Below are 20,118 nucleotides of genomic sequence, written 5' to 3' on the forward strand. Positions count from 1 at the left end.
GTTTTAAAATATAAAGTAGTAATTATTAAGTTTTAACGACTTTTCGTCATGACTTACCTGCTTGTAAAGGTAAAGTCATAATCTTGCCTGTCTACCGGGCACACATTTTACTCGTTTTTGTACGGATATTGAGCTTTAAAAACAATTTATATTACAATTTGAATAAGTAGGTATATTTAGTTACTTCAAACATACAGAAAAGTATTATATTGTATGCATTTAACTGTTAAAAAAGGCGCCCGTTGCCATTAATTGATTAAGTACTAACTTGTTGAGTTTATTAATAAAATTCATTGTCAAAAATAAGATTTATTAAAATATTTTGTACGCTGTCCGTACAAAAGATGTTTTGAAACACATAAATTACTACCCGAGGTGAATAAAGAACAAAAAGTGGGACTAAACAAGAATAAAATTATAAATTATCTATGAATTTATTTTCGAGACGAAATAGGAATACGAAACTTTGCGGGGCGAAACAGGAACAAATCCTAGAAATGAATACAGCACAAACCAAAATGCAGATGAATAGCTGCAAAGTAGGTACCAATAAATATAAAAGGAAGTAAAATTGATTCAGCAGAATCTTATAGGCTAACAATTAAAACCCTTTTAGTATATCCCATACATATAAAAATTAATGTTTGATGCCTTGCTTGCTTCTCCCTTGCTTTCTATATGGCTACATAACGTGGACATAGTTATACTGCACACAGATACCAACTAGTGAAATGGATCAGGGTCAATAATTTATGAAACCAAAAAAAAAATAAGTAGGATGAAATTTGGAAAACGAAGAGAATATAACAAAAATGAAATTAAAACAAAATACGGGCGATCTGAGGTCGGGAAGTGTATAATAATGAAAAGATCTACAACTTTTGTTTCACACGTTTTTAATTTTTAATTAAAAATTCTCACGTGACAATATCAGCTTTTTCAAAATAGTCGGTGGGTTTATTGGTCGATGTAATCTCTACTTTTTGATGGTGTGAAAAAAAAATATACATTACTATGGTAAATGTTCGGAAAATTTAAGCCCATCAAAAGGTATTTCATAGAGAATTCACACCGGTTATTTCGTAGCAGCAAATATATGGATAAAAGTTATTTAAATCTATTTATAAATGTAAAAAGGGTAAAGATTCAGTGTTATATTATGATTATTTTTCATTTGTTCAAGAGTTGTCGAAGAGCGTTCATACGATAAATGGAGCTTTTTTAGTTATAAATAGAGTCTTCTGGTTTAAAGAGGTTAAATTCTACAGGGTTCACTTTTGCCCATTCCGCGACCTCAAGAGACTGCAATCAGCATAGTCAAAGTATTCTGCCAGTCTTTTTACTCGAGCGGAGCATAGTCAAAGTATTCTGCCAGTCTTTTTACTCGAGCGGTTTGTGGGTGTCATATTCGCGCGGGGCTTATAGCGTTCTACGTGTCACATATAATAATGCGTTTAGGAGGCTGTTGGGGCCTACCATGGCGTTGTAGCGCTTCTGGAATGTTTGCTGAGGCATCTGTGGATGGTTTCCATGCCATAATGAGCAAAAAATCGGTATCCATGTTGCAGCGTCTTCGTATTAGCAGTAACAGCATCCTAAAGATGATTGCTGCCAGAGCTGACTGTTCCTTTCAGAAACACTGGATACAGTTGGCTCTAGGTTTATAAATATATTCCACTAATAATACTAACGTAGTAAATAAGAAATGTTGTTACTAATACATTTACTAATTAATATATATGGAGATCTCTCTGAATTAAATAAATAAATAAAAGTCAAAGTCAAGTAAACTTTATTCAAATACGCTTAAATTAAGCGCTTTTAATGCACTTTATCTATTGACGGTGTGCATGATACTCGCCCTGACTCTTTACTAAAAGAGGCATGACCTTCTTTGCCTTTATTGTCACGGGTATGTTAGATCCGTCTATCCCGAAGAAATATCTTTAAAAAGAAGCGCTGTCTGTGTTTCCAGGGATTTCCCCTCACATATCCATATAATAACTATCTCTTCATTATATTAATATGAATGACATCTTACCATAAAACAAATAGATTTTTTTTTCTTTGTATTTTAAGGCATTTATTCCATGTCGGCGTAGAAGTCATGGAATTTATTTTTATATCTCGGGTAAAATCAAATGACGAGGATAGGCCCATAAGTTTTTTGGAGTGTATATGCTGAAATTTGGAATACTCTCCGTGAAAGACGATAGAAATGACCTTTTCCCATCTTCCAACCACGGACGAGTAAAAAAATAAGGACTCCGTGTCACCTTACATAACAATGAGGCACCAAAACAAGCCGGTAAACGTGTAAATACATAGCCCCACGCCAACACTTACACTAATAATTTGCCATCGTCTGTGCAGATCAGTTTGCGTCGCAATAAAATATTTTAAAAATGCCGTTGTGCGTTGTGTAAAAACAATAATATAAAAGTATTTGTGGATATATGAATATATAAGGGGGAAAAAATTGTGTAACTGGTATACCCCGTAACCGCACACACACTAGCAGAACAGTGCTTCACTTGCTAATATCACGACGTGGAGTCCTTTTTTTACTAGTCCGTGCTACCAACCTAGGTTGTAAGTTGGGAACTTTGAGTCATCTTCCAATCTCTGCCAGGTTGGATTGTGGGAATACATTATCGTAACTATTTTTGTTCCCAACTTTCAAACTGTCATTGATGATAATTAAGTCGAATATAATGTCATAAAAATAAACTCTGTGTGGTAAATGTATCTACGCAACGCTATGGGGTCGATGTCTTTAGCGAGCACTGAATTCCAAAACTTAATTAAATTTAAACACAAAAGAAATATAGACGTACGCTAAAGAATAGTATTAGTACTGTTTATTTAGAAACAAATCACAATTATATTATTCAGGAAAACATATAAATTGAGTTCTGGGGTGGCGGGAACGATACACACGATAACTCAAAAATAAAATAACCAATATAAGACCCAGAAGATATCCCCTCACTTGTTTGTTGGTATAAAGTATTCTCCATGAATCATCTGTGCAACTTCTGCAGCAACCCATTTTAAATAAACATTTAATTCATTCTCTTTACCATTTTTGACTTTACTTTTGTAATTTTAGCGTCAATATTTCGCGAACAGCACCATATTTTATGGATTCATTTTATAAATTAGTAAATTAATTACAAAATTCGTGAATGAGTCATTTATTATGAATGACAATGATATTAGGACATGACATAAAAAACCTTAGAATATGTGTTAATATTCTAAAACTAGTACAGTGGCGGGAAAAATAGACCAAAAACACACTGACAATATGTCAGAAAATGACATCAGGGAATACAGAACATTTCAAATTATACTGTCTCAGAGCATATAAAGCCTAATTGCTCCGAGCGTAATGTAATTTTATGTTGTCTGTGTATATAATTATGGCGAAATCCTCCAAATACATTTAAACTTTACGTAATTATATAGGGAGATAGTATAGAAATACGAAGAACGCTTTCGTCTCGAGTCTCTTTGTACTAAACAAACGAAATTCATTAACAAGAATATACCAACAATGGCGAGTGTTGTTCTGCGGTCAACTTGAAGGTTATTTTTATGAAAATAAGAGACGAGACGAGCAGGATGTTGAGCTGATGGTAATTGATACGCTCTGCCCATTACAATGCAGAGCCGCTCAGGATTCTTGGAATACCCCAAGAATTCTGAGTGGCAATACAACTGCACTCGTCGCCTTGAGACATAAGATGTTAAGTCTCATTTGACCAGTAATTTCACTAGCTTCAGCGCCCTACAGACCGAAACACAGTAATGCACCATGCACATACTGCTTCACGTCAGAAATAGGCGCCGTTGTGGTACCCATAATCTAGCCGGCATCCTGTGCAAAGGAGCCTCCCACTGGTGAAGATGAAGCGAAATTGACTTCGAATTAACTAGGTGTTATAAATAGACAATACTTCAAGCCAGCCCACATTCTAGCACTCTATGATTTATAGAGTACCACAAACGCATAAAGAGTAGTAGGATCATAGAGCAACAGAGGCCCCAGTGAGCCGGTGGGCCGTTTGCTAAAAATTGCGTAGCCATTAAGACCGGGATGCATTACAGCGGTGCAGCGCAGCACTGCACAGTATCGCACAGAGTGCTGAAATATCTATTATTTCAATCATTTCTTATGGTGCATATCGCACTAGAGCGGTGCTACACTGCTTGTTGGTGCTCGTGCAGAGCTGCCTCCAGGAGATTATTTCGACACTCAGCGCGACTAGTACAGGTAGTACAGCGACACATTGAGCGATGATGCTCTGAACTACTATACCACTGGACTGGCAGCTGTCAAAGTGCTTTTGTGCCTGTTTGATATTTCCGCATTTTGGCGCTGTTGGCCATGTAGCGGGAGTCTACGGCACTGAAACTAGAGATGACAACCTCAGCAAACATCGATAAATGGTGGGAAACTATTTCCTACAAAAAATGTGTACTTGAATACACGGAAATTAATTCAAAATGCAAGAATACTTCAGAGTATTGGACGCCAATATTAAGTTCTCTGGACGCTCGCTAGTGGCGCTTCAAATAGGCACAAAAAAATTGCTGTCAAAGATATGGAACAGCCTGTCCAGTGGTATTTATACAGGTGAGTTGCGATGATGACACAGTAAGTGTAGCGAAGCGCCGCACAGTGCCGCTATAATGTGTTCCGGCCTTTAGGCACCAGTGAACGCTTCAAAAACTTTTTATACCAATGCGTTCACTGTTAGGACCACGTTGGGAGTGTTGTCAAGACAGGCCCGAACTTGGACCGGGTATCTCGTATTACCTTAACATAATATGAGAACGATATACCTACACAAATCGATATTAACTAGGTATCAGTGTGGAATCCTATCAATAAAATCTTAATATTACCCATCTAATTCCGTGGTTTAATGTAAAAGGTGACTATAGGAGTATTTTAATGGGTAGCATACCACTCTCCCTCTCTTTGATGGCCAGCTTAACAGCAATTAAAAATATTATGACAAAAATTTATTGCTCCGCTCGACAATATGTACGCATGATTGTTGCCTATGTAGTGCCAGATCAGTTAATGACATCCTGTAAAATTATGCGTGCACATTCGATGCTCCTGGCCTCCACAAGGAGCTGTCACAGATTATTATCTCTAAAACATACATTGTATATGTATACTCCAAAACGACTTATGAGATTTTATTTGGCTTTCTTTAAGAGTTTTCATATTATATCCCATCATCATCATCGACCGGAAGGCGACCACTGCTGGACAAAGGCCTCCTCCAAAGATCTCCAATTATTTATATAAATAATCAGAAATGGGGAGATCCGTAGGAGAACCAAAGATACCGACATAGTCCAAATGATTGCGAAACTGAACGGGCAGTGGGCAGGGCACATAGTTCGACGGAAAGATGGTCGTTGGGGCAGTAAAATCCTCGAATGGCCACCACTTACTGGAATACGCAGTGTTGGCAGGCCCCCTACAAGATGGAACAACGATCGTCCAGCAGTGGACGTCTTCCAGCGGATGATGATGAGTATAAATAAATTGAAAACCAACTATCAATACAATATTAAGATTTTCACTTGCAAAATCGGTACTGATATTTATTTTTCTCTCTTTTTATAATTGGAAGCGTTTATTTATTTTTTTGTATGGATCTCCAACAGTTGTACATATTAACTTACATCTAACGCATGCCTTATATCTAAACATTTGTATGTACTACCAATTATGGAGAACACATCATTCCATAGAAATAACAATGACTCTAATTTGCATTTAAGTTTTGTTCATCATATCTATATATATAAAAGAGAATGTATGTTTGTATGTTCCCAAAGATTTCCTAAACTATTTAACCAATTTCAATGAAATCTTTTGTAATAGATTCTTTGAAGCTCAAGGAAGGTTTACATATATAATTTATGTGGCAAAACAACGTTTGCCAGGTCAGATAGTATGTAATAATATTATTTCATCATCATATTTTGTTTGATACTTTATTCATCTTATTAAGTTTATCAATCATTTAAATGTAGTACCTACTTGGATTAATAAGTATCTTTTATTAATCTGTGCTTACCTACATAATGATGTGTTGATGTTGGAATTGGTCTGCGTACATTTTAAACTAAAAGAAAATAGATGCATAGATGAATAGAGTTTGATCTCTTTAAAACGCTTGTTTCGTGGTATCATTAGTATCATTTTCTGCATCATATTGTTTGATATCTCAAACATCAGTATATCGTAAGGAGAAAATGCGTATTGCCGTCAATATGCGTCGTTTCTCCAGTACTTGAACTTATGATAAAATCCAATGGATTTCACAAAAATTACTAACATTTTTTTTTATGGAATAAGAGGACAAAAAAGGCGTACGGGTCACCCGGTGTTAAGTGATCACCGCCGCCCACATTCTCTTGCAACACCAGAGGAATCACAAGAGCGTTGCCGGCCTTTAAGGAAGGTGTAGGCGCTTTTTTTGAAGGTACCCATGTTGTGTCGTCCCGGAAACACCGCACAAGGAAGCTCATTCCACAGCTTTGTAGTACGTGGAAGAAAGAAACCGCACTGTGGAGGACCGCCACACATCCAGATGGTGAGCATGATATCCTAACTTGTGGCGTGTCGTGCGAAGGTGGATTTCGGCGGCAGGAATCAGGTTGAACAGCTCTTCGGAACACTCCCCGTGATAAATGCGGTAGAAAACACAATGAACACAAAGAAGTCTCTACGTAACGCCAAGTGTTCTACATTACTTTACATTTGTTACTTACCTGTGATCATACTACAATCGGCAAAAGTAAGCATATTTATATATCCCTAATAATATCATAAATGTGAATGTAAGTTTGTTTGTTACGCTTTGACGCCCAAAACGCCCTAAACCCAAACCACCGAACCAATTATGATCAAATTTAGTACAAAGATAGAATAGAGCTTAGAAAAGGACATAATATGCTACCTTTTAGGGGCTGAAATAGGAGATGAAAGCTTGTATGGAAATTCGTCATTATCGAAGATTACATATCCTTATATATCCATAAAACTTTGTATTTAGGCACTTCACTTGAAAAGTGCTCAACGCCGCTAAAGAAGTTTTTACTTCAAAAAAAGGACAATATTATGATGACTGTCTTGCACCAGAAATAGTTGTTTGAGCAGTATTCGCGGCTAGAAATTTATTTCATCTCTCCAATACCAGGACAAATACTGTTATACGTAGGCCACTGCACAGAATGTTTGCTCTCCATAACTCTAGATTTGATGATGTAGATATGTTATCGTGTTTCTCTAAAACTTACAAACTCAGAATAAAACAAATCCTGGCACAAACAGAGTAAGTTAGAAATCACGTAATTTAATTTAAATTGTGACAATGTCTACAAATGCATTATGTTAGATTTATTTATTAACTGGTTGTCTGCAACTAAGTGTAATTTAAGTGTAAATTTAAATATTAAGTGTACTTAGTGAAACTGTTTAGGGAGACATCCTTGTGTCCATATTTATATTTTTACTTTATCTACTTTATGTTTAAGGATGTATCTGTATTTGTTTCCAAATAAATAAATAAATAGATTTAATATTAATTGGAATAACTTTGTGAACTATTTATGTGAAATTGGTCTCAAATTTCTGCGTGTAAAGATGTGTAGCGAATAACGTGTACACTAATATTTACTTTAAAATAAAATAACATCAATTCAAAAGTCTACATCTATTATGATATTGCTATATAATAAAACCAATATATAATTATATAATATAATGTCAGGAAATCACGGCAAGTGTTAATACTTCTTTATGACGATATATTTGCTAACGTCGACATCTCTGTTCTCTTCTTCGGCAAGGAGTGCATGAGAAGAGTGACCACAGTAGATATAATATCACCAAACCAAGCATGAATGAGATGTAACAGACATGAACGTTTTTAAACATTGATGGCACTTGGCAACAACTGCTTGTTGTTGCAACCGCACAGGCAGACATTGTTGAATTCATTTTGTATTAACGATCGTAGGCTATTTAATCTTTCATCTTTAAGTATATATTTTTTATATTAAATGTGTTTTTATTTTTTTATAAATATTTCAGTTGATAGTTCCCATTGTATTCACTATTTGACGTTTACGAAGTAGTGACGGATGAATTTCAGATCGCGTCCATACAAGTCCCGCTGAGTAGAATGGAATTCTAGCATTAATCCTCCTTCTTTATATTTTCTATCGATTAGCGTTCACAGTTCTAAGAGATTAAAGGAGTCTAGTTGTCCACTGTACGTCAGTGATGCTTTGAAGTATTATTGTGACAATATCGTTTTGAAGTACTATTTAAAAATATAAAGATAAATCCCAGGAGTGAGGGAACTTTTAACATAATAAATTGTTCAGCAAGAGAGACATATCAAGTTGTAGCTGTACCTACAACCAATAATATCAATTAATACAAATGTCTAATATCTAACTTGTAACGTAATACCTTCGTAGCATTATAGATCGTAGAAATAGTAATCGTGCATAATAACTGTAATAAGCGTATGCCGAAAGATTCGTTCTGAAAAGAACATTTTATTTTATATAACGTAATATTAGCTCTGATAAGAACCATTTCATAATGCTGTACATCAACTCATAGAATCATACAGATCACCAATAGTCAACTCATCGTAGTACAAGCATCGTACGTTCTCTCGACGACCGCAGATATACTCACGTGATCAGTCATATGCTCCGCGTTACACAACCGCACAGCAAGGCCGAGCGTTCTCGACTGACGCGTCGGGACTCGGGGGTCGATCGCTATTCATGCAATTTTAATCAATGAGCGACAGAGTAGGTGCTGAATGCTCATTGACATCGTATGATCGAGGTTCGACGCGAGTTTATACAAACCGCGTTCGCTGGCTGGCTAACTGCGATAGCATTAGTTTTAGAGCGAGATAGAACACATAATATTATTCTCAATTCTTATTGAATGAAACGTTTTACTATTGGTTAAAATGTAAGCTTTAGTATTGGTGTGTATTTTCTGAACTTGTTAATATTTTTAAGTAACAATTGTAATTGGGTAACTAGTTTTAAGGATTTTGTATATATATCATGTAACTTTCAAATAAATCATATCTTCCACATATTCCTCACAGTCAAGCAATTGTTTTATTTAATCGCCAAACGCTCAGTCTCTAAAAAGTCAATTTCCTATAATGCAAATATTGGGGTTGAGCAGGTTATCTGAACTGTAAAGTAGATCCTGTAGATGAAGCTACAACCTGAGTGTTGAACACAGCATACAAGTCCTACATACCATTCCTTGGTGCGATGATTCAAAGTGAAATTTTATATGACCATAGACTTTTTTATGGAACAGGAAGATAAACGAGTGTACGGGTGATGTTAAATGATCACCGCCGCCACCATTCCCATAGGGATTACAGTACCCATGTCATCGTCCTGAAAACACAGAACAAGGAAGCTCATTCCACAGGTTTGTTGTACGTGGAAGAGAGTTCCTAGAAAACCGCACTACGGAGGAATGCCATACATCCAGATGGTGGGGCTGATATCTTAATTTGTGGCGTGTCGTGCGAATGGAATTTGGTGGCAGGACTGAGGTCAAACAGCTTTTCGGAACACTCCCCGTGATGCTCGAGCTTCACTAGCGGACGATGTTTCGTGTCGCGCTGTCACGCCAAAAGCATCGTCTACGCGATGTTCTTAGCTACATCTACGCAGTCAACTGGATCGCCTACCGCGCGACCGATGTTAAATATAATAGCCCAAGCACATGGTCGGATTTGGTAAAACCAGACCATCGGACGGTCCGGTGAGTGACCTCTCACCAATTGGTCCGTCGTCGTACTCGGTACGGTCAATCTTCCATGGAGTAAATAAAATTCTCAATTCTTTTTTAGCAGTTTAATTTTAATTCTATACATCATGGCCTCAAATATTCAGATATATTTAACGTACGATATATTTAGTTTCGATGCTTACAACTGTTTTTTTTTTTATTATTCAATTATTATGTTAGAATCTCATAAGTATATTTGATACCTTATAACAAAAACATTTAAACAGATTAGACTGACAATACAAAATATTACTATGATGTTCAGCGTCAACCAATTCTTGCGGGATAGGGGCGTGGCGTGCATGACGCGATCTAAATTAACCAATCATATCGCTTCCCACTAAAAAATGTGTCCATGCCCTTTATATTAAACAACCAATTTCTATAATTGTGCTGTGTAAAATGCCAAGAACAACTCTCATGCATGCATGCATTATCCACAATTATTGAAACTTTTTAAAGGATTAAAACGCGTGTAATTGTAACTTTGTTTTTATCTCTTTTTTGGGGGGCTGCAGATGAAAAAATATAAACAAAGTACAATTACAAGCGTTTTAATACTTTAAAAGTACTTTATTTAAATACGATTTAATATTTATATTTATTAAGTAAACTAAGTCAATTGTTCTCACCGATAATAGGTAATGTTGCAGTTAGCTTTGTTTTGAAGTGTTCGATTTTTATATCACAAAGTTTTGTCGATTTTCGTCTCGAGTTGCACCGTCCTTATCTGAATGCTGACTGACTGAACGTGTGCCAAGTTAGTAGAGGTCATTTGACTGCTGCGGGGAAAACTTAGCGGCCGAGTTATGATTGGTCTATCTCTTAAAATGTCTTTAAACCGCACGTCCGGCCACATCAGGTGTACTGCTGTCATCTCTGGTCTGGCGCACCCCAGTATCAGCTCAAACCAATTGAACGCTGCACGCAGAGCTGCTCGAGCTTTCGGGGATCCAGTACTCTGTGAACGGGTTGATCACCTGACCTTGCGACATAGATTTGTATTAATGATATGTTGGCAATCTGAGCTCCGTATTGCCAAGTACTTCAGCGATTTAAAAAATAAAACGTATTCAAAGCAGCTTAGCTTTATTTTGAACAACAGATTGATTTTTATACAACAAAACAGGCATTTTTGTCACATTTCGACTGAACGCATATCAGATGTCATGTTGTTAGTAGAGGTAATTTGACCGCTGCAGTGAAAGCTTAGCGGCCGAGTTATGATTGGTCTATCTTTTTAAATGTCTTTGCCTTATAATATAATAATTTTGTGTGCAAACAATTAAATAAAGACTAACACACAATCAATGAATATAAAAAAAACATATATAAATTCAGCCTTAGTTTTGGTACTGAATGCGGCAGAATTGAAGATAATACTGAAGAAAAACTATATTCCAACTAAGTCATATATTATCATAATGTTTTCTTGTCTTCCGCTGCTACGGTCTCCGTATTTTCACTTTGATATTTCGCTTTAGCTGTTTCGAAGAGAACTCTGCTCATACTATCACCAGTCTCATTGACCATGAAGCTAAATAAACTGTTGGGGTTCAATAACAATGTGTAGGGATGATCAAATTCCGCAACCTCGCCTTTGTTCATGACCAAGACGCGATCGGAGTCCATAATTGTATTCAGGCGGTGAGCTATCGTTAGAACTGTACAGGAGGAGAATATGTGTCGTATTGTTTTTTGAATCAGCTCGTCAGTTCTGAAAGAAATACGAAAATGTTCAAATATAAAATTTGTCAAAACTCAATTTAGGATTTCACCCTTACCATCTGGATGTGTGGATAGAGTGCTTATACAATTTTAATGGATGGATGGTTTGATTGAATATTTTTTATAAAAATAAGGGACGAGACGAGCAGGATGTTCAGCTGATGGTAATTGATACGCCGTGCCCATTCCGATGCAGTGCCGCTCAGGATTCTTGAAAAACCCAAAAATTCTGAACGGCACTGTAATTGCGCTTCTCAACTTGAGACGTAAGATGTTAAGTTCCATGTGCCCAGTAATTTCACTAGCTACGGCGCCTTTCAGATCGAATCACAGTAATGTTTAGACATTACTGCTTCGCGACAGAAAAAGCCGCCGTTGTGGTACCCAACATCTAGCCGGCACCCTGTTTAAAGGAGCCTCCCACTGGTATATGTATAAGAAAGCTATTAAAACAATCTATAAGTATCTTATAATCAAAATAAGGTTCAGAACTTGGTAAGGGAGTTGGGTGCCATACGGCACACTCTGATTTGGTGTATCTGTAAAATCTATTGCCCTGGGGCACTGCCGCTTTGGGAAGGAAGAAAGGTCAAATATAAGACGCGCCAATAAACAAAATGTTTTACGAATAGAAGCCTTAGCATTCTATCTTTCTTACATACCATATCAGGTAATAATATACTCCCGCAACCACACTGTTTGTTTTGTTTGTTTGAAAAGACGAGTAATTTTTTTTTATATTTTTAAACTAGTTCCATATTTTATTTTTCTATAAAAATAAGGGATGAGATGAGCAGAACGTGGTAATTGATACGCCCTACCCATTACAATGCAATGCCGCACAGGATTCTTGAAAAACCCAAAAATGAGCGTCACCTTGAGACAAAAGATGCCAAGTCTCATTTGCCCAGTAATTTCACTAGCTACGGAGCCCTTCAGATAGAAACAGTAATGTTTACACATTTCTGCTTCGGGGCAAAAATTGGCACCGAAATAAATAATATAGAGATATTCCAGAAGGTATGTCAATAGGCAAGGCTATGATGAAAACTGTATTTAAAACTCCAGATAAAATATAAGATATGCGAGCTTCTTTACTGACGCGGCTTAGCATGATCTCAAACCAAACTTGTATAATACTTTGTTCAAAACTGTTTAATATAAGCCAGGAAACTTATATGCGACAGAATTTCAAATTAATTAATAACAGAACTTACTGCGGGTCAACGTTGGCAGTGGCTTCGTCCATGATTAGAATCTGATTAGATCGTAAGATAGCCCGTGCCAAGCAGACGAGCTGTCGCTGACCCACTGAGAAGTTTGAGCCACCTTCCGAAACTTTGAAGTCCAACGCAGGAACGGCTTCTTTTAGTTCCACCTAGTATCAAACGAAATTACTATCAAACTTTAGTTTTTCTCTATAGGTTATCTTGTTTACTATCAAACTTTAGTTTTTTCTCTATAGGTTATCTTGTTCAAGTCGCAGGTTGTGGCTTCATCTACAGTTTCTACTTTACAACTGTAAAGTAGTATCACCTGCTTAACCCCAATATTAGGAAATTGACTTGAGATGTCGCTCTTTCAAATCTATATATACAAATTGTCAGCTGTAAAGTCATAACTAAGTCATAAAGCTGTAAAGTCATAACTAAGTCATAAAGTCAAGTCTACTTTACAGTTGATAACCTGCTTAACCCCAATATTAGGAAATTGACTTGAGATGTCGCTCTTTCAAATCTATACAATTTTTTTTAGTGATAACCCTAATGTGCGAATATTGGGGTTGGGGCAGATCAGGTGTAAAGTAGATCCTGTAGATGGAGCCACAACCTGAGAGTTGAACATACCAAGATTTATGACCACTACGTCACTCGAACTGTTGGCTCAGTGGTAGAGCGCTCGCACGGAATGCGAGAGTTCATAAATTTTATTTTCTAAATTTAATTTGTGTAATGAATCCCAGAAGTGATAATCACTTAAAAAAAATAACAAATTGTTTAAAATATGGTCAGTTAGAAGACATGGCCTGCTGTTACCGATACTCTGCCGTCGAATTGCTTAAGAAAACTCTAGAACCTAACATCATTTTACAGAGACTATATAATATTAAAAATCTTTTGTTTTAAATAAATAGATTAACTTGGCCATCGCATGAAAACAAAATATGTATCTCATATTATATGGAATTAGATAAGCATAAATAACTTTGTAATCTCTTAAATAATATTAATTTATTTATTTTATTTTATTAGGAAAACAAACAGTATTACATGACATAAATAGGTTAAAAAAGTATACATCTATTAACCATTTACAGTTTTCGCATATAAGAGACTACAAGCGTGTTACAAATAATGAACAAAAATACAAAAAAAGATCAAGAAGTAACACAATAAAAGTATACAGATATAAATACACGAAGACAAACTGAATGGATATTATAGTATTCAGGTATTTAGCAATCAAGAGAACACACACTCATCCAACACCTCGTCAATGTACCTCTTAACGCGTTTGGTGACGTATTGAATATATCGAAATCAGGCAAGTCTACTGATATCTGATTTATTGCTTGTGGACACCTTATAAAATATGAATGTTGCCTGTAATTAGTAAATATATGGGATTTCAAAGTTATTTATGCAGTTAATATATCTTGAACTATAATAATAAATAATAACTGGACCAAAATTGCAAAATATTTTGCCTTAATTTATACACTTTATACTAATTATATTCTAAATTTGTAGCGTAATGTCTTCTAGAAGAGCTTTAAGCCTTTGATGATGACATAATTAAGAAACTTCGACTAGTTATAATTTTTAAACTACTAGTTCAAATAGAATGAAACTTAAATATACCGTGATTTGATTTTGATTATAAAATGACTGTCTGGCTTATACAGTTCAGGCTTCTAGTTTCAACATTGAAGTTATAAGGGGTCGAAAAGTGCTTCGAGAAAAGCACGGTATGGCCGTGCCGCTTGTTTTAGAATTATTTTTATTTATTTCTGAGACAAATTCATGTGAAACATTATAATCAGTAAAATTTTAGCTAAATACTTAAGGCCCAACAAATATAAACAAAGAAAATTCAAAATGTTTACAATATCGTTGGCAACACTGTCAATACAACGATAATTCTGAAGTTTTCCTAATGACAAGCTGCCTTGCAAATAAACGCGGGAAACGTTATACGTCCGAACAAACCATTCGTAAGCAAAATGTCTATTTGTAAACATTTTACATATTCTTTGTTTATGCTTAGTTTTTAATTTTATGCCAATTTTATTTGTAAGGCCGTTGATGTTTACAAATGAATCCTATGAACAAAAATTCTATTATAATTCAATTCCTTTGGAAAACTTTGCCCCACCAAGGCAACGAAACATCGAGTAAAATAAATTTAAGGAAACTTTTACGAAAACATTCACTTACTTGTTCTAACGCTCTCCAAATCTCATCGTCACTGTAGCTGTCAAACGGGTCTAGATTGTATCTCAGAGAAGCAGAGAAAAGCACCGGCTCTTGTGGAATTATTGATATCTTCGACCGTAACACCTTCAAGGAAAATAAAATAATAATAATAATATTGACAAACTCTTACACAAATTATCTTACCCTAAACTAGGCATAGTCTGTGCTATGGGTTGCAAGACAACGATGTATTTAATACAATATACATAAATACATATAAACATCCATGACTCGGATGTCGCGTTAAAGGTAGTATGTTGTATAAGTAGACCTTATACGTTGCATAATATGGAAAATTAAGTGACTCACGGTCGCTGTATAAAAGTAATATTCCATCGTTAGTTTCTACTGTGAATCCAGATTGAATTTAATCTGCCTTTAACCTTCAATATTCTAATATCTGATACACAAGCAAATCTAAAAATACCAATTCGTCAGAGTATAATAATAATAATATTGACACACTTTTTACACAAATTATCTTGCCCCAAGTTAAGCATATATAGCCTGTGTTATGGGTTACAAGACAATGATATATTTAAAACAATATACTTACTTAAACGTACATAAATACATTTAAACATAACTCAGAAACAAACAGTCACATTCATCAAATAAATGATTGCACCTACCGGGATTCGAACCCGGGACCTCTAGTTCAGTAGGGTCAGTAATCACTGGGGTTTAAGGGACGTCAAATAGAATAGAAAATAGACTTTACATTTATATATTTCAATCGCTCAAGGATTTTTAATTGATTCGACTGCTCGTATCCGAAGATATGAATTTATTTACGGTCGTTCCCAATATTCAGTCTATCGCTTAGTTGAGATAAAAATCGTAACTATCGTTGACTTTTCTGTCCAAATAAACTTATCGACGGTAACTCACCTTACCCGTACACGCTGTCTGTCAATGGGACGTCGTATAGCTTACCAGCGATATAAGTTTGTATGGAAATTGCAATTCACGAGTCCCAATATAAGGCGATTAGAATGACTTATCGGGTATATTCGGACAGCTTCAGATTATTGACAGCTAATTGCTGACAGTAGAAGGTAGTAATTTATCTCTATCTGTAGATAGCATATTGGGAACCACCGTTAAAGATATTATATTTAGTATGATACTCACATTTTTGGCAACATCCTGGGTATCAATGCCATCTATCATAATCTTCCCTTCTACGCTTGCTAGTCTGAATATGGCTGCTATAAGAGAAGACTTACCGGCACCAGTTCTTCCAACTACACCCACCTGAAATTTATTTGTAATATCGTTAAAATTAAATATATATATTTTAAAACCAGCAGAGTATGATCGCATGACGTATTTTGGCAGTAAGAACAATTTGACACTAACGCTCAAGTGATTAACACTAATTCAAAATATATATTTAATATAATAATATTATTTTGTATTATTTTTGGAGTATATAACGTAATCTCTATTGTGATAACATTATGTGTTATCTATTCAAATAACACAATAAATAAAAGCGGCCAAGTGCGAGTCGGAATCGCCCATGAAGGGTTCCGTAGCAGGAAGTAGCTTAACATAAGAGTTATATAGAAAGGAAAATGATATTAAATATATACTATGGGACTCACATTTTACCACTTTGGGTGTCTCGTGCAAAATATTCAGTGTAGAAAAAAATGAAATAAGAAACCTCAATATCATTTTTGAAGACCTATCCACATGTATGGGTTTGATGACAAAACCTCCAAAATTTATTGTTTACATACATACATACATACGGACAGACAGATAGACATGACGAATCTATAGAGTTGCGTTTTTTGCCATTTGGCTACGGAACATTAAAAATCAATCCATGTCTGTTTGTCCTCTCCGCGTTTTCAAGTCGTTCATTTGTAGTAAATCTAATATAATTTCTAGTAATGTATTACGTACCTTCCAACCCCCCTGAATATGGAAATTCAAGTCTTTTAAAACAGGCACCTCTTCAAGACTGTAACGGAGGTTCACTTTTTCAAACGAAATTTTTCCTTCCGTGGGCCATTTTTGGGGTGGCATTGAAGCTGCAACAGATAGGTATAGAATTATATTGACTAGCTTTTTTAAGATGTCTATTATCTATTTTGGGTGAGGACAGCCCGTAAATTAAGGACCTTTGTGTGTATAGTTTTTTTTAAAGTTATACTTCCTTAGGCGCGTTATAAAAAATTTATGAGAGTGAAATTTCAAGATGCGCGCGCATCACTGTAACACAAAAGTAGCAGGTTGAAGTTGGTTCCTAAAATTTTCTGACGTTTGCGTTATTTTTTTTTTCTTATTCCATTATTAGGATAGGCAAAGGGTTCAAGCCCATACAGCCGTATTCATTATTTAATAATTAATTGTCAAGCCATCTTTGCAAGATTTTTTCAAAATTGTTCTGTCTAAAAACGTAGAATAGAACGAGGAATAAATCGTTTTAATGATTTTTGCTTCGTTAGCATACATAAGTACACACACACACTTTTTACCACGCTGGCTCAGTGCGAAGTTGTCTAACTCTACCATTAAGTTATAACGTTGTTCGTGACGAACGTAAACTAGCGAAATTTCTCGCTTCTATTTCACTCGCCTTCTCTCACGCTATATTTTTTTCCATCATTTCGACATCTTTCACAACAACTGTAGTATTCGATTTACAAATTGAGACCGTCAGCACAAAAATCAAAAGAGCGTTAATTAATTCAATAAACTTAATTTTTCAAATACTTTCTCTATCTTTACGTACAAACTGTATAATTAACTTGCTCGAGCAGTGTTTCCAGGTTTCTTCTTGTTTGCTTTAAAAAAGATACTTATTGCTCTTACTTTACTGCGGTGATCACTTACCTTCAACTGACATCTTCGCTCGTTTCTCTTACCGAATCTGCATAACTACCAATACGTCATTCCATAGATTGAAATAGTATTAAAAATAATCAGTTAGTAATCTTGATCCAATTACCATAGTATTATTTGTAATAAGAGAGCTTTGCGACTTAACATATCTAACTTAACTATCGACAATCCATTCATGCAGGAACATACATCTATATATTTTAACAACGTGCTACCTAACTGTGCCTAAATTTTGTAATTCAACCATAAATGAAATAAATGCCTGACATTTTATAGTTTTGTGTCAAAGCACCACCTTAAACAATACGTTTTGTATTTTGCCTATAAATAAATCAGTTATTTTATTTTATTCATTTACCCTACTTCATAGATATAAATTAAGCTATTTCAGATACTTCTCCGTTTTCCTTAAAATGGTAGATTTGCCTACCAAACTTTGTCGTTTTGTGTTTGGCTTTTTAACCTTCCGTGATCGGCAAGGACCCCGGCGCCGCGGTATGCCACAGAACGGCGCCATTTTGGCGCGCGCTCAGTGTTTTTTTAGCGCATTTATTTTACATGTATTATATAAATTGCTTATAATAAGGATTACATGAGAGATTACATATAAGAAAACTATTGAAACAAGCTATAAGACCATGCAAAATAAACTATCTTATAAAAAAAATGGGAGTCAGAACTTTGTCAGGGCGTAGTGTGCCAAATAGCACTTCCCGATATTGTTGAAGTATTTTGTACTTTTTATTTATCACTAATGCTCAAACTTCAAGAAAATCTCTCAAATTACTCGCATTGCAGGCACTGGAGTGTGATATAAATGCCAGCTCTGCTCCAGCAATAAAAATTCCAATTGGTTTGCATGAGAGAATGTACGGCGCTGATTACATTACGTCAGGCAGCATGCAAGTTTGTTTGCCATCCTATTCAATATACAAATTATATGTACATCTGCGCCCACAGCACGCTAAAAATACAATCTGAACTCTTTTCCCAAACGCGGAGATAGGTAGATATCTTCAAAAATAGTCATTGCTCCAGCAAGACTTAGGAGAGTTTCTCGCCATTTGTTTCCGAAGCGGTAGTAGTATCTAATATATTAGAAATGACATCAAAATGAATTCTAAAGGAATCAGTTTTGAGAAAATAAATGCCTTTTATGCCTTAATCTACGTGATACATCTATTGTTGTTCGTTTATCGTAAGAAAAAGCAGTAAGACGTTCTTTTATGGCGTCAAGCCTTATTTACAGAGTGCAGGAGCGTGGCCGAATAATGGGCACAGATTCTGTCTGAAAAGGTTATCCTTCTGGGACGGCTTGGGTTGGTCGGAGTAAGAAGATTAACTGACGCACACAATGGCCCAATCAAGAAAAGGTTTAGTCCGCACTACGGTTTTTTTCCTGAGAGCTGTTGACCGCTCTAACCGCGAAATCGCTCGAGACGCACACATGACGATTATAAATACAAAAGAACAATGGGGTCGATAGATCAACTCATATGTAATTAGCCTGGCCAGAATTTTTTAACAAGTCCAAAATTTCTAAATTTCTTTTATTTACATCTACCAGCAACCTTTTTTGATTTAAATTTATTTCAACTCACGCCCATCTTCCATGTTTTCTTCTGGTGGTAGATTGGTGTACTCCAGAACTCTCTCGACTGACGTCATCTGTGCCAAAAGATCTGCAGTAATTCTAGCTGCCATCTGCAGCACCATCGTCATTGCCATGGACTGGCTCACAGCAAGTCCAACGTTGCCAACGGGGATTGCTTCACCTTTGAATTAGATTTGATTTAATAATAGCCTAACCTTGCACTTAAAAAGAATTTACTGCTAGCCTTAGTAACTCTTGTGGCACAGTTAAAAAAAAATATAAATTTTGCTCGTAAAACATTACTTAAACTTATTTACTTAACATTTCATTACAAAAATATCACAGTTTAGGTTACAATATAAAATGTTTTTTTCTTTCAGCTTCTTATTATTTATAGTAAGTAACCTTTTGAAACAGAATGATATTTTTAAATGATGAATACTAGATTTTTGAGATATTTTCGTCATTATATCATTCTAAAATTGCGTATATTTATAACAAACTTTATTTTAGCACAGTTATCGCCACACCAAAAGATTGAGAGACAAGAGGAGAGATTGATTGATTGAAAGACA

General features: G+C 35.5%; 1 protein-coding gene across 3 annotated transcripts in view; it reads right to left on the minus strand.

The window, feature by feature from the left end:
• Positions 1 to 9,936: 9,936 nt before the first annotated feature.
• LOC126971331 (ATP-binding cassette subfamily C member 4-like) overlaps positions 9,937 to 20,118 on the minus strand; it is a 41,997-nt gene continuing 31,815 nt past the window's right edge. For all 3 annotated transcript variants that reach the window (XM_050817570.1, XM_050817571.1, XM_050817573.1), the window contains 6 exons: positions 19,551 to 19,724; positions 17,008 to 17,135; positions 16,225 to 16,347; positions 15,052 to 15,174; positions 12,832 to 12,992; positions 9,937 to 11,603 (listed from right to left, as the gene is read on the minus strand). In XM_050817570.1, the coding sequence (XP_050673527.1) occupies positions 11,306 to 11,603; positions 12,832 to 12,992; positions 15,052 to 15,174; positions 16,225 to 16,347; positions 17,008 to 17,135; positions 19,551 to 19,724 (1,007 nt within the window). In that variant the 3' untranslated portion in view covers positions 9,937 to 11,305. The remainder of the gene's footprint in view (positions 11,604 to 12,831; positions 12,993 to 15,051; positions 15,175 to 16,224; positions 16,348 to 17,007; positions 17,136 to 19,550; positions 19,725 to 20,118) is intronic.

This window comes from Leptidea sinapis, chromosome 23, assembly GCF_905404315.1.
Source record: "Leptidea sinapis chromosome 23, ilLepSina1.1, whole genome shotgun sequence".
Lineage (NCBI taxonomy): Eukaryota > Metazoa > Arthropoda > Insecta > Lepidoptera > Pieridae > Leptidea > Leptidea sinapis.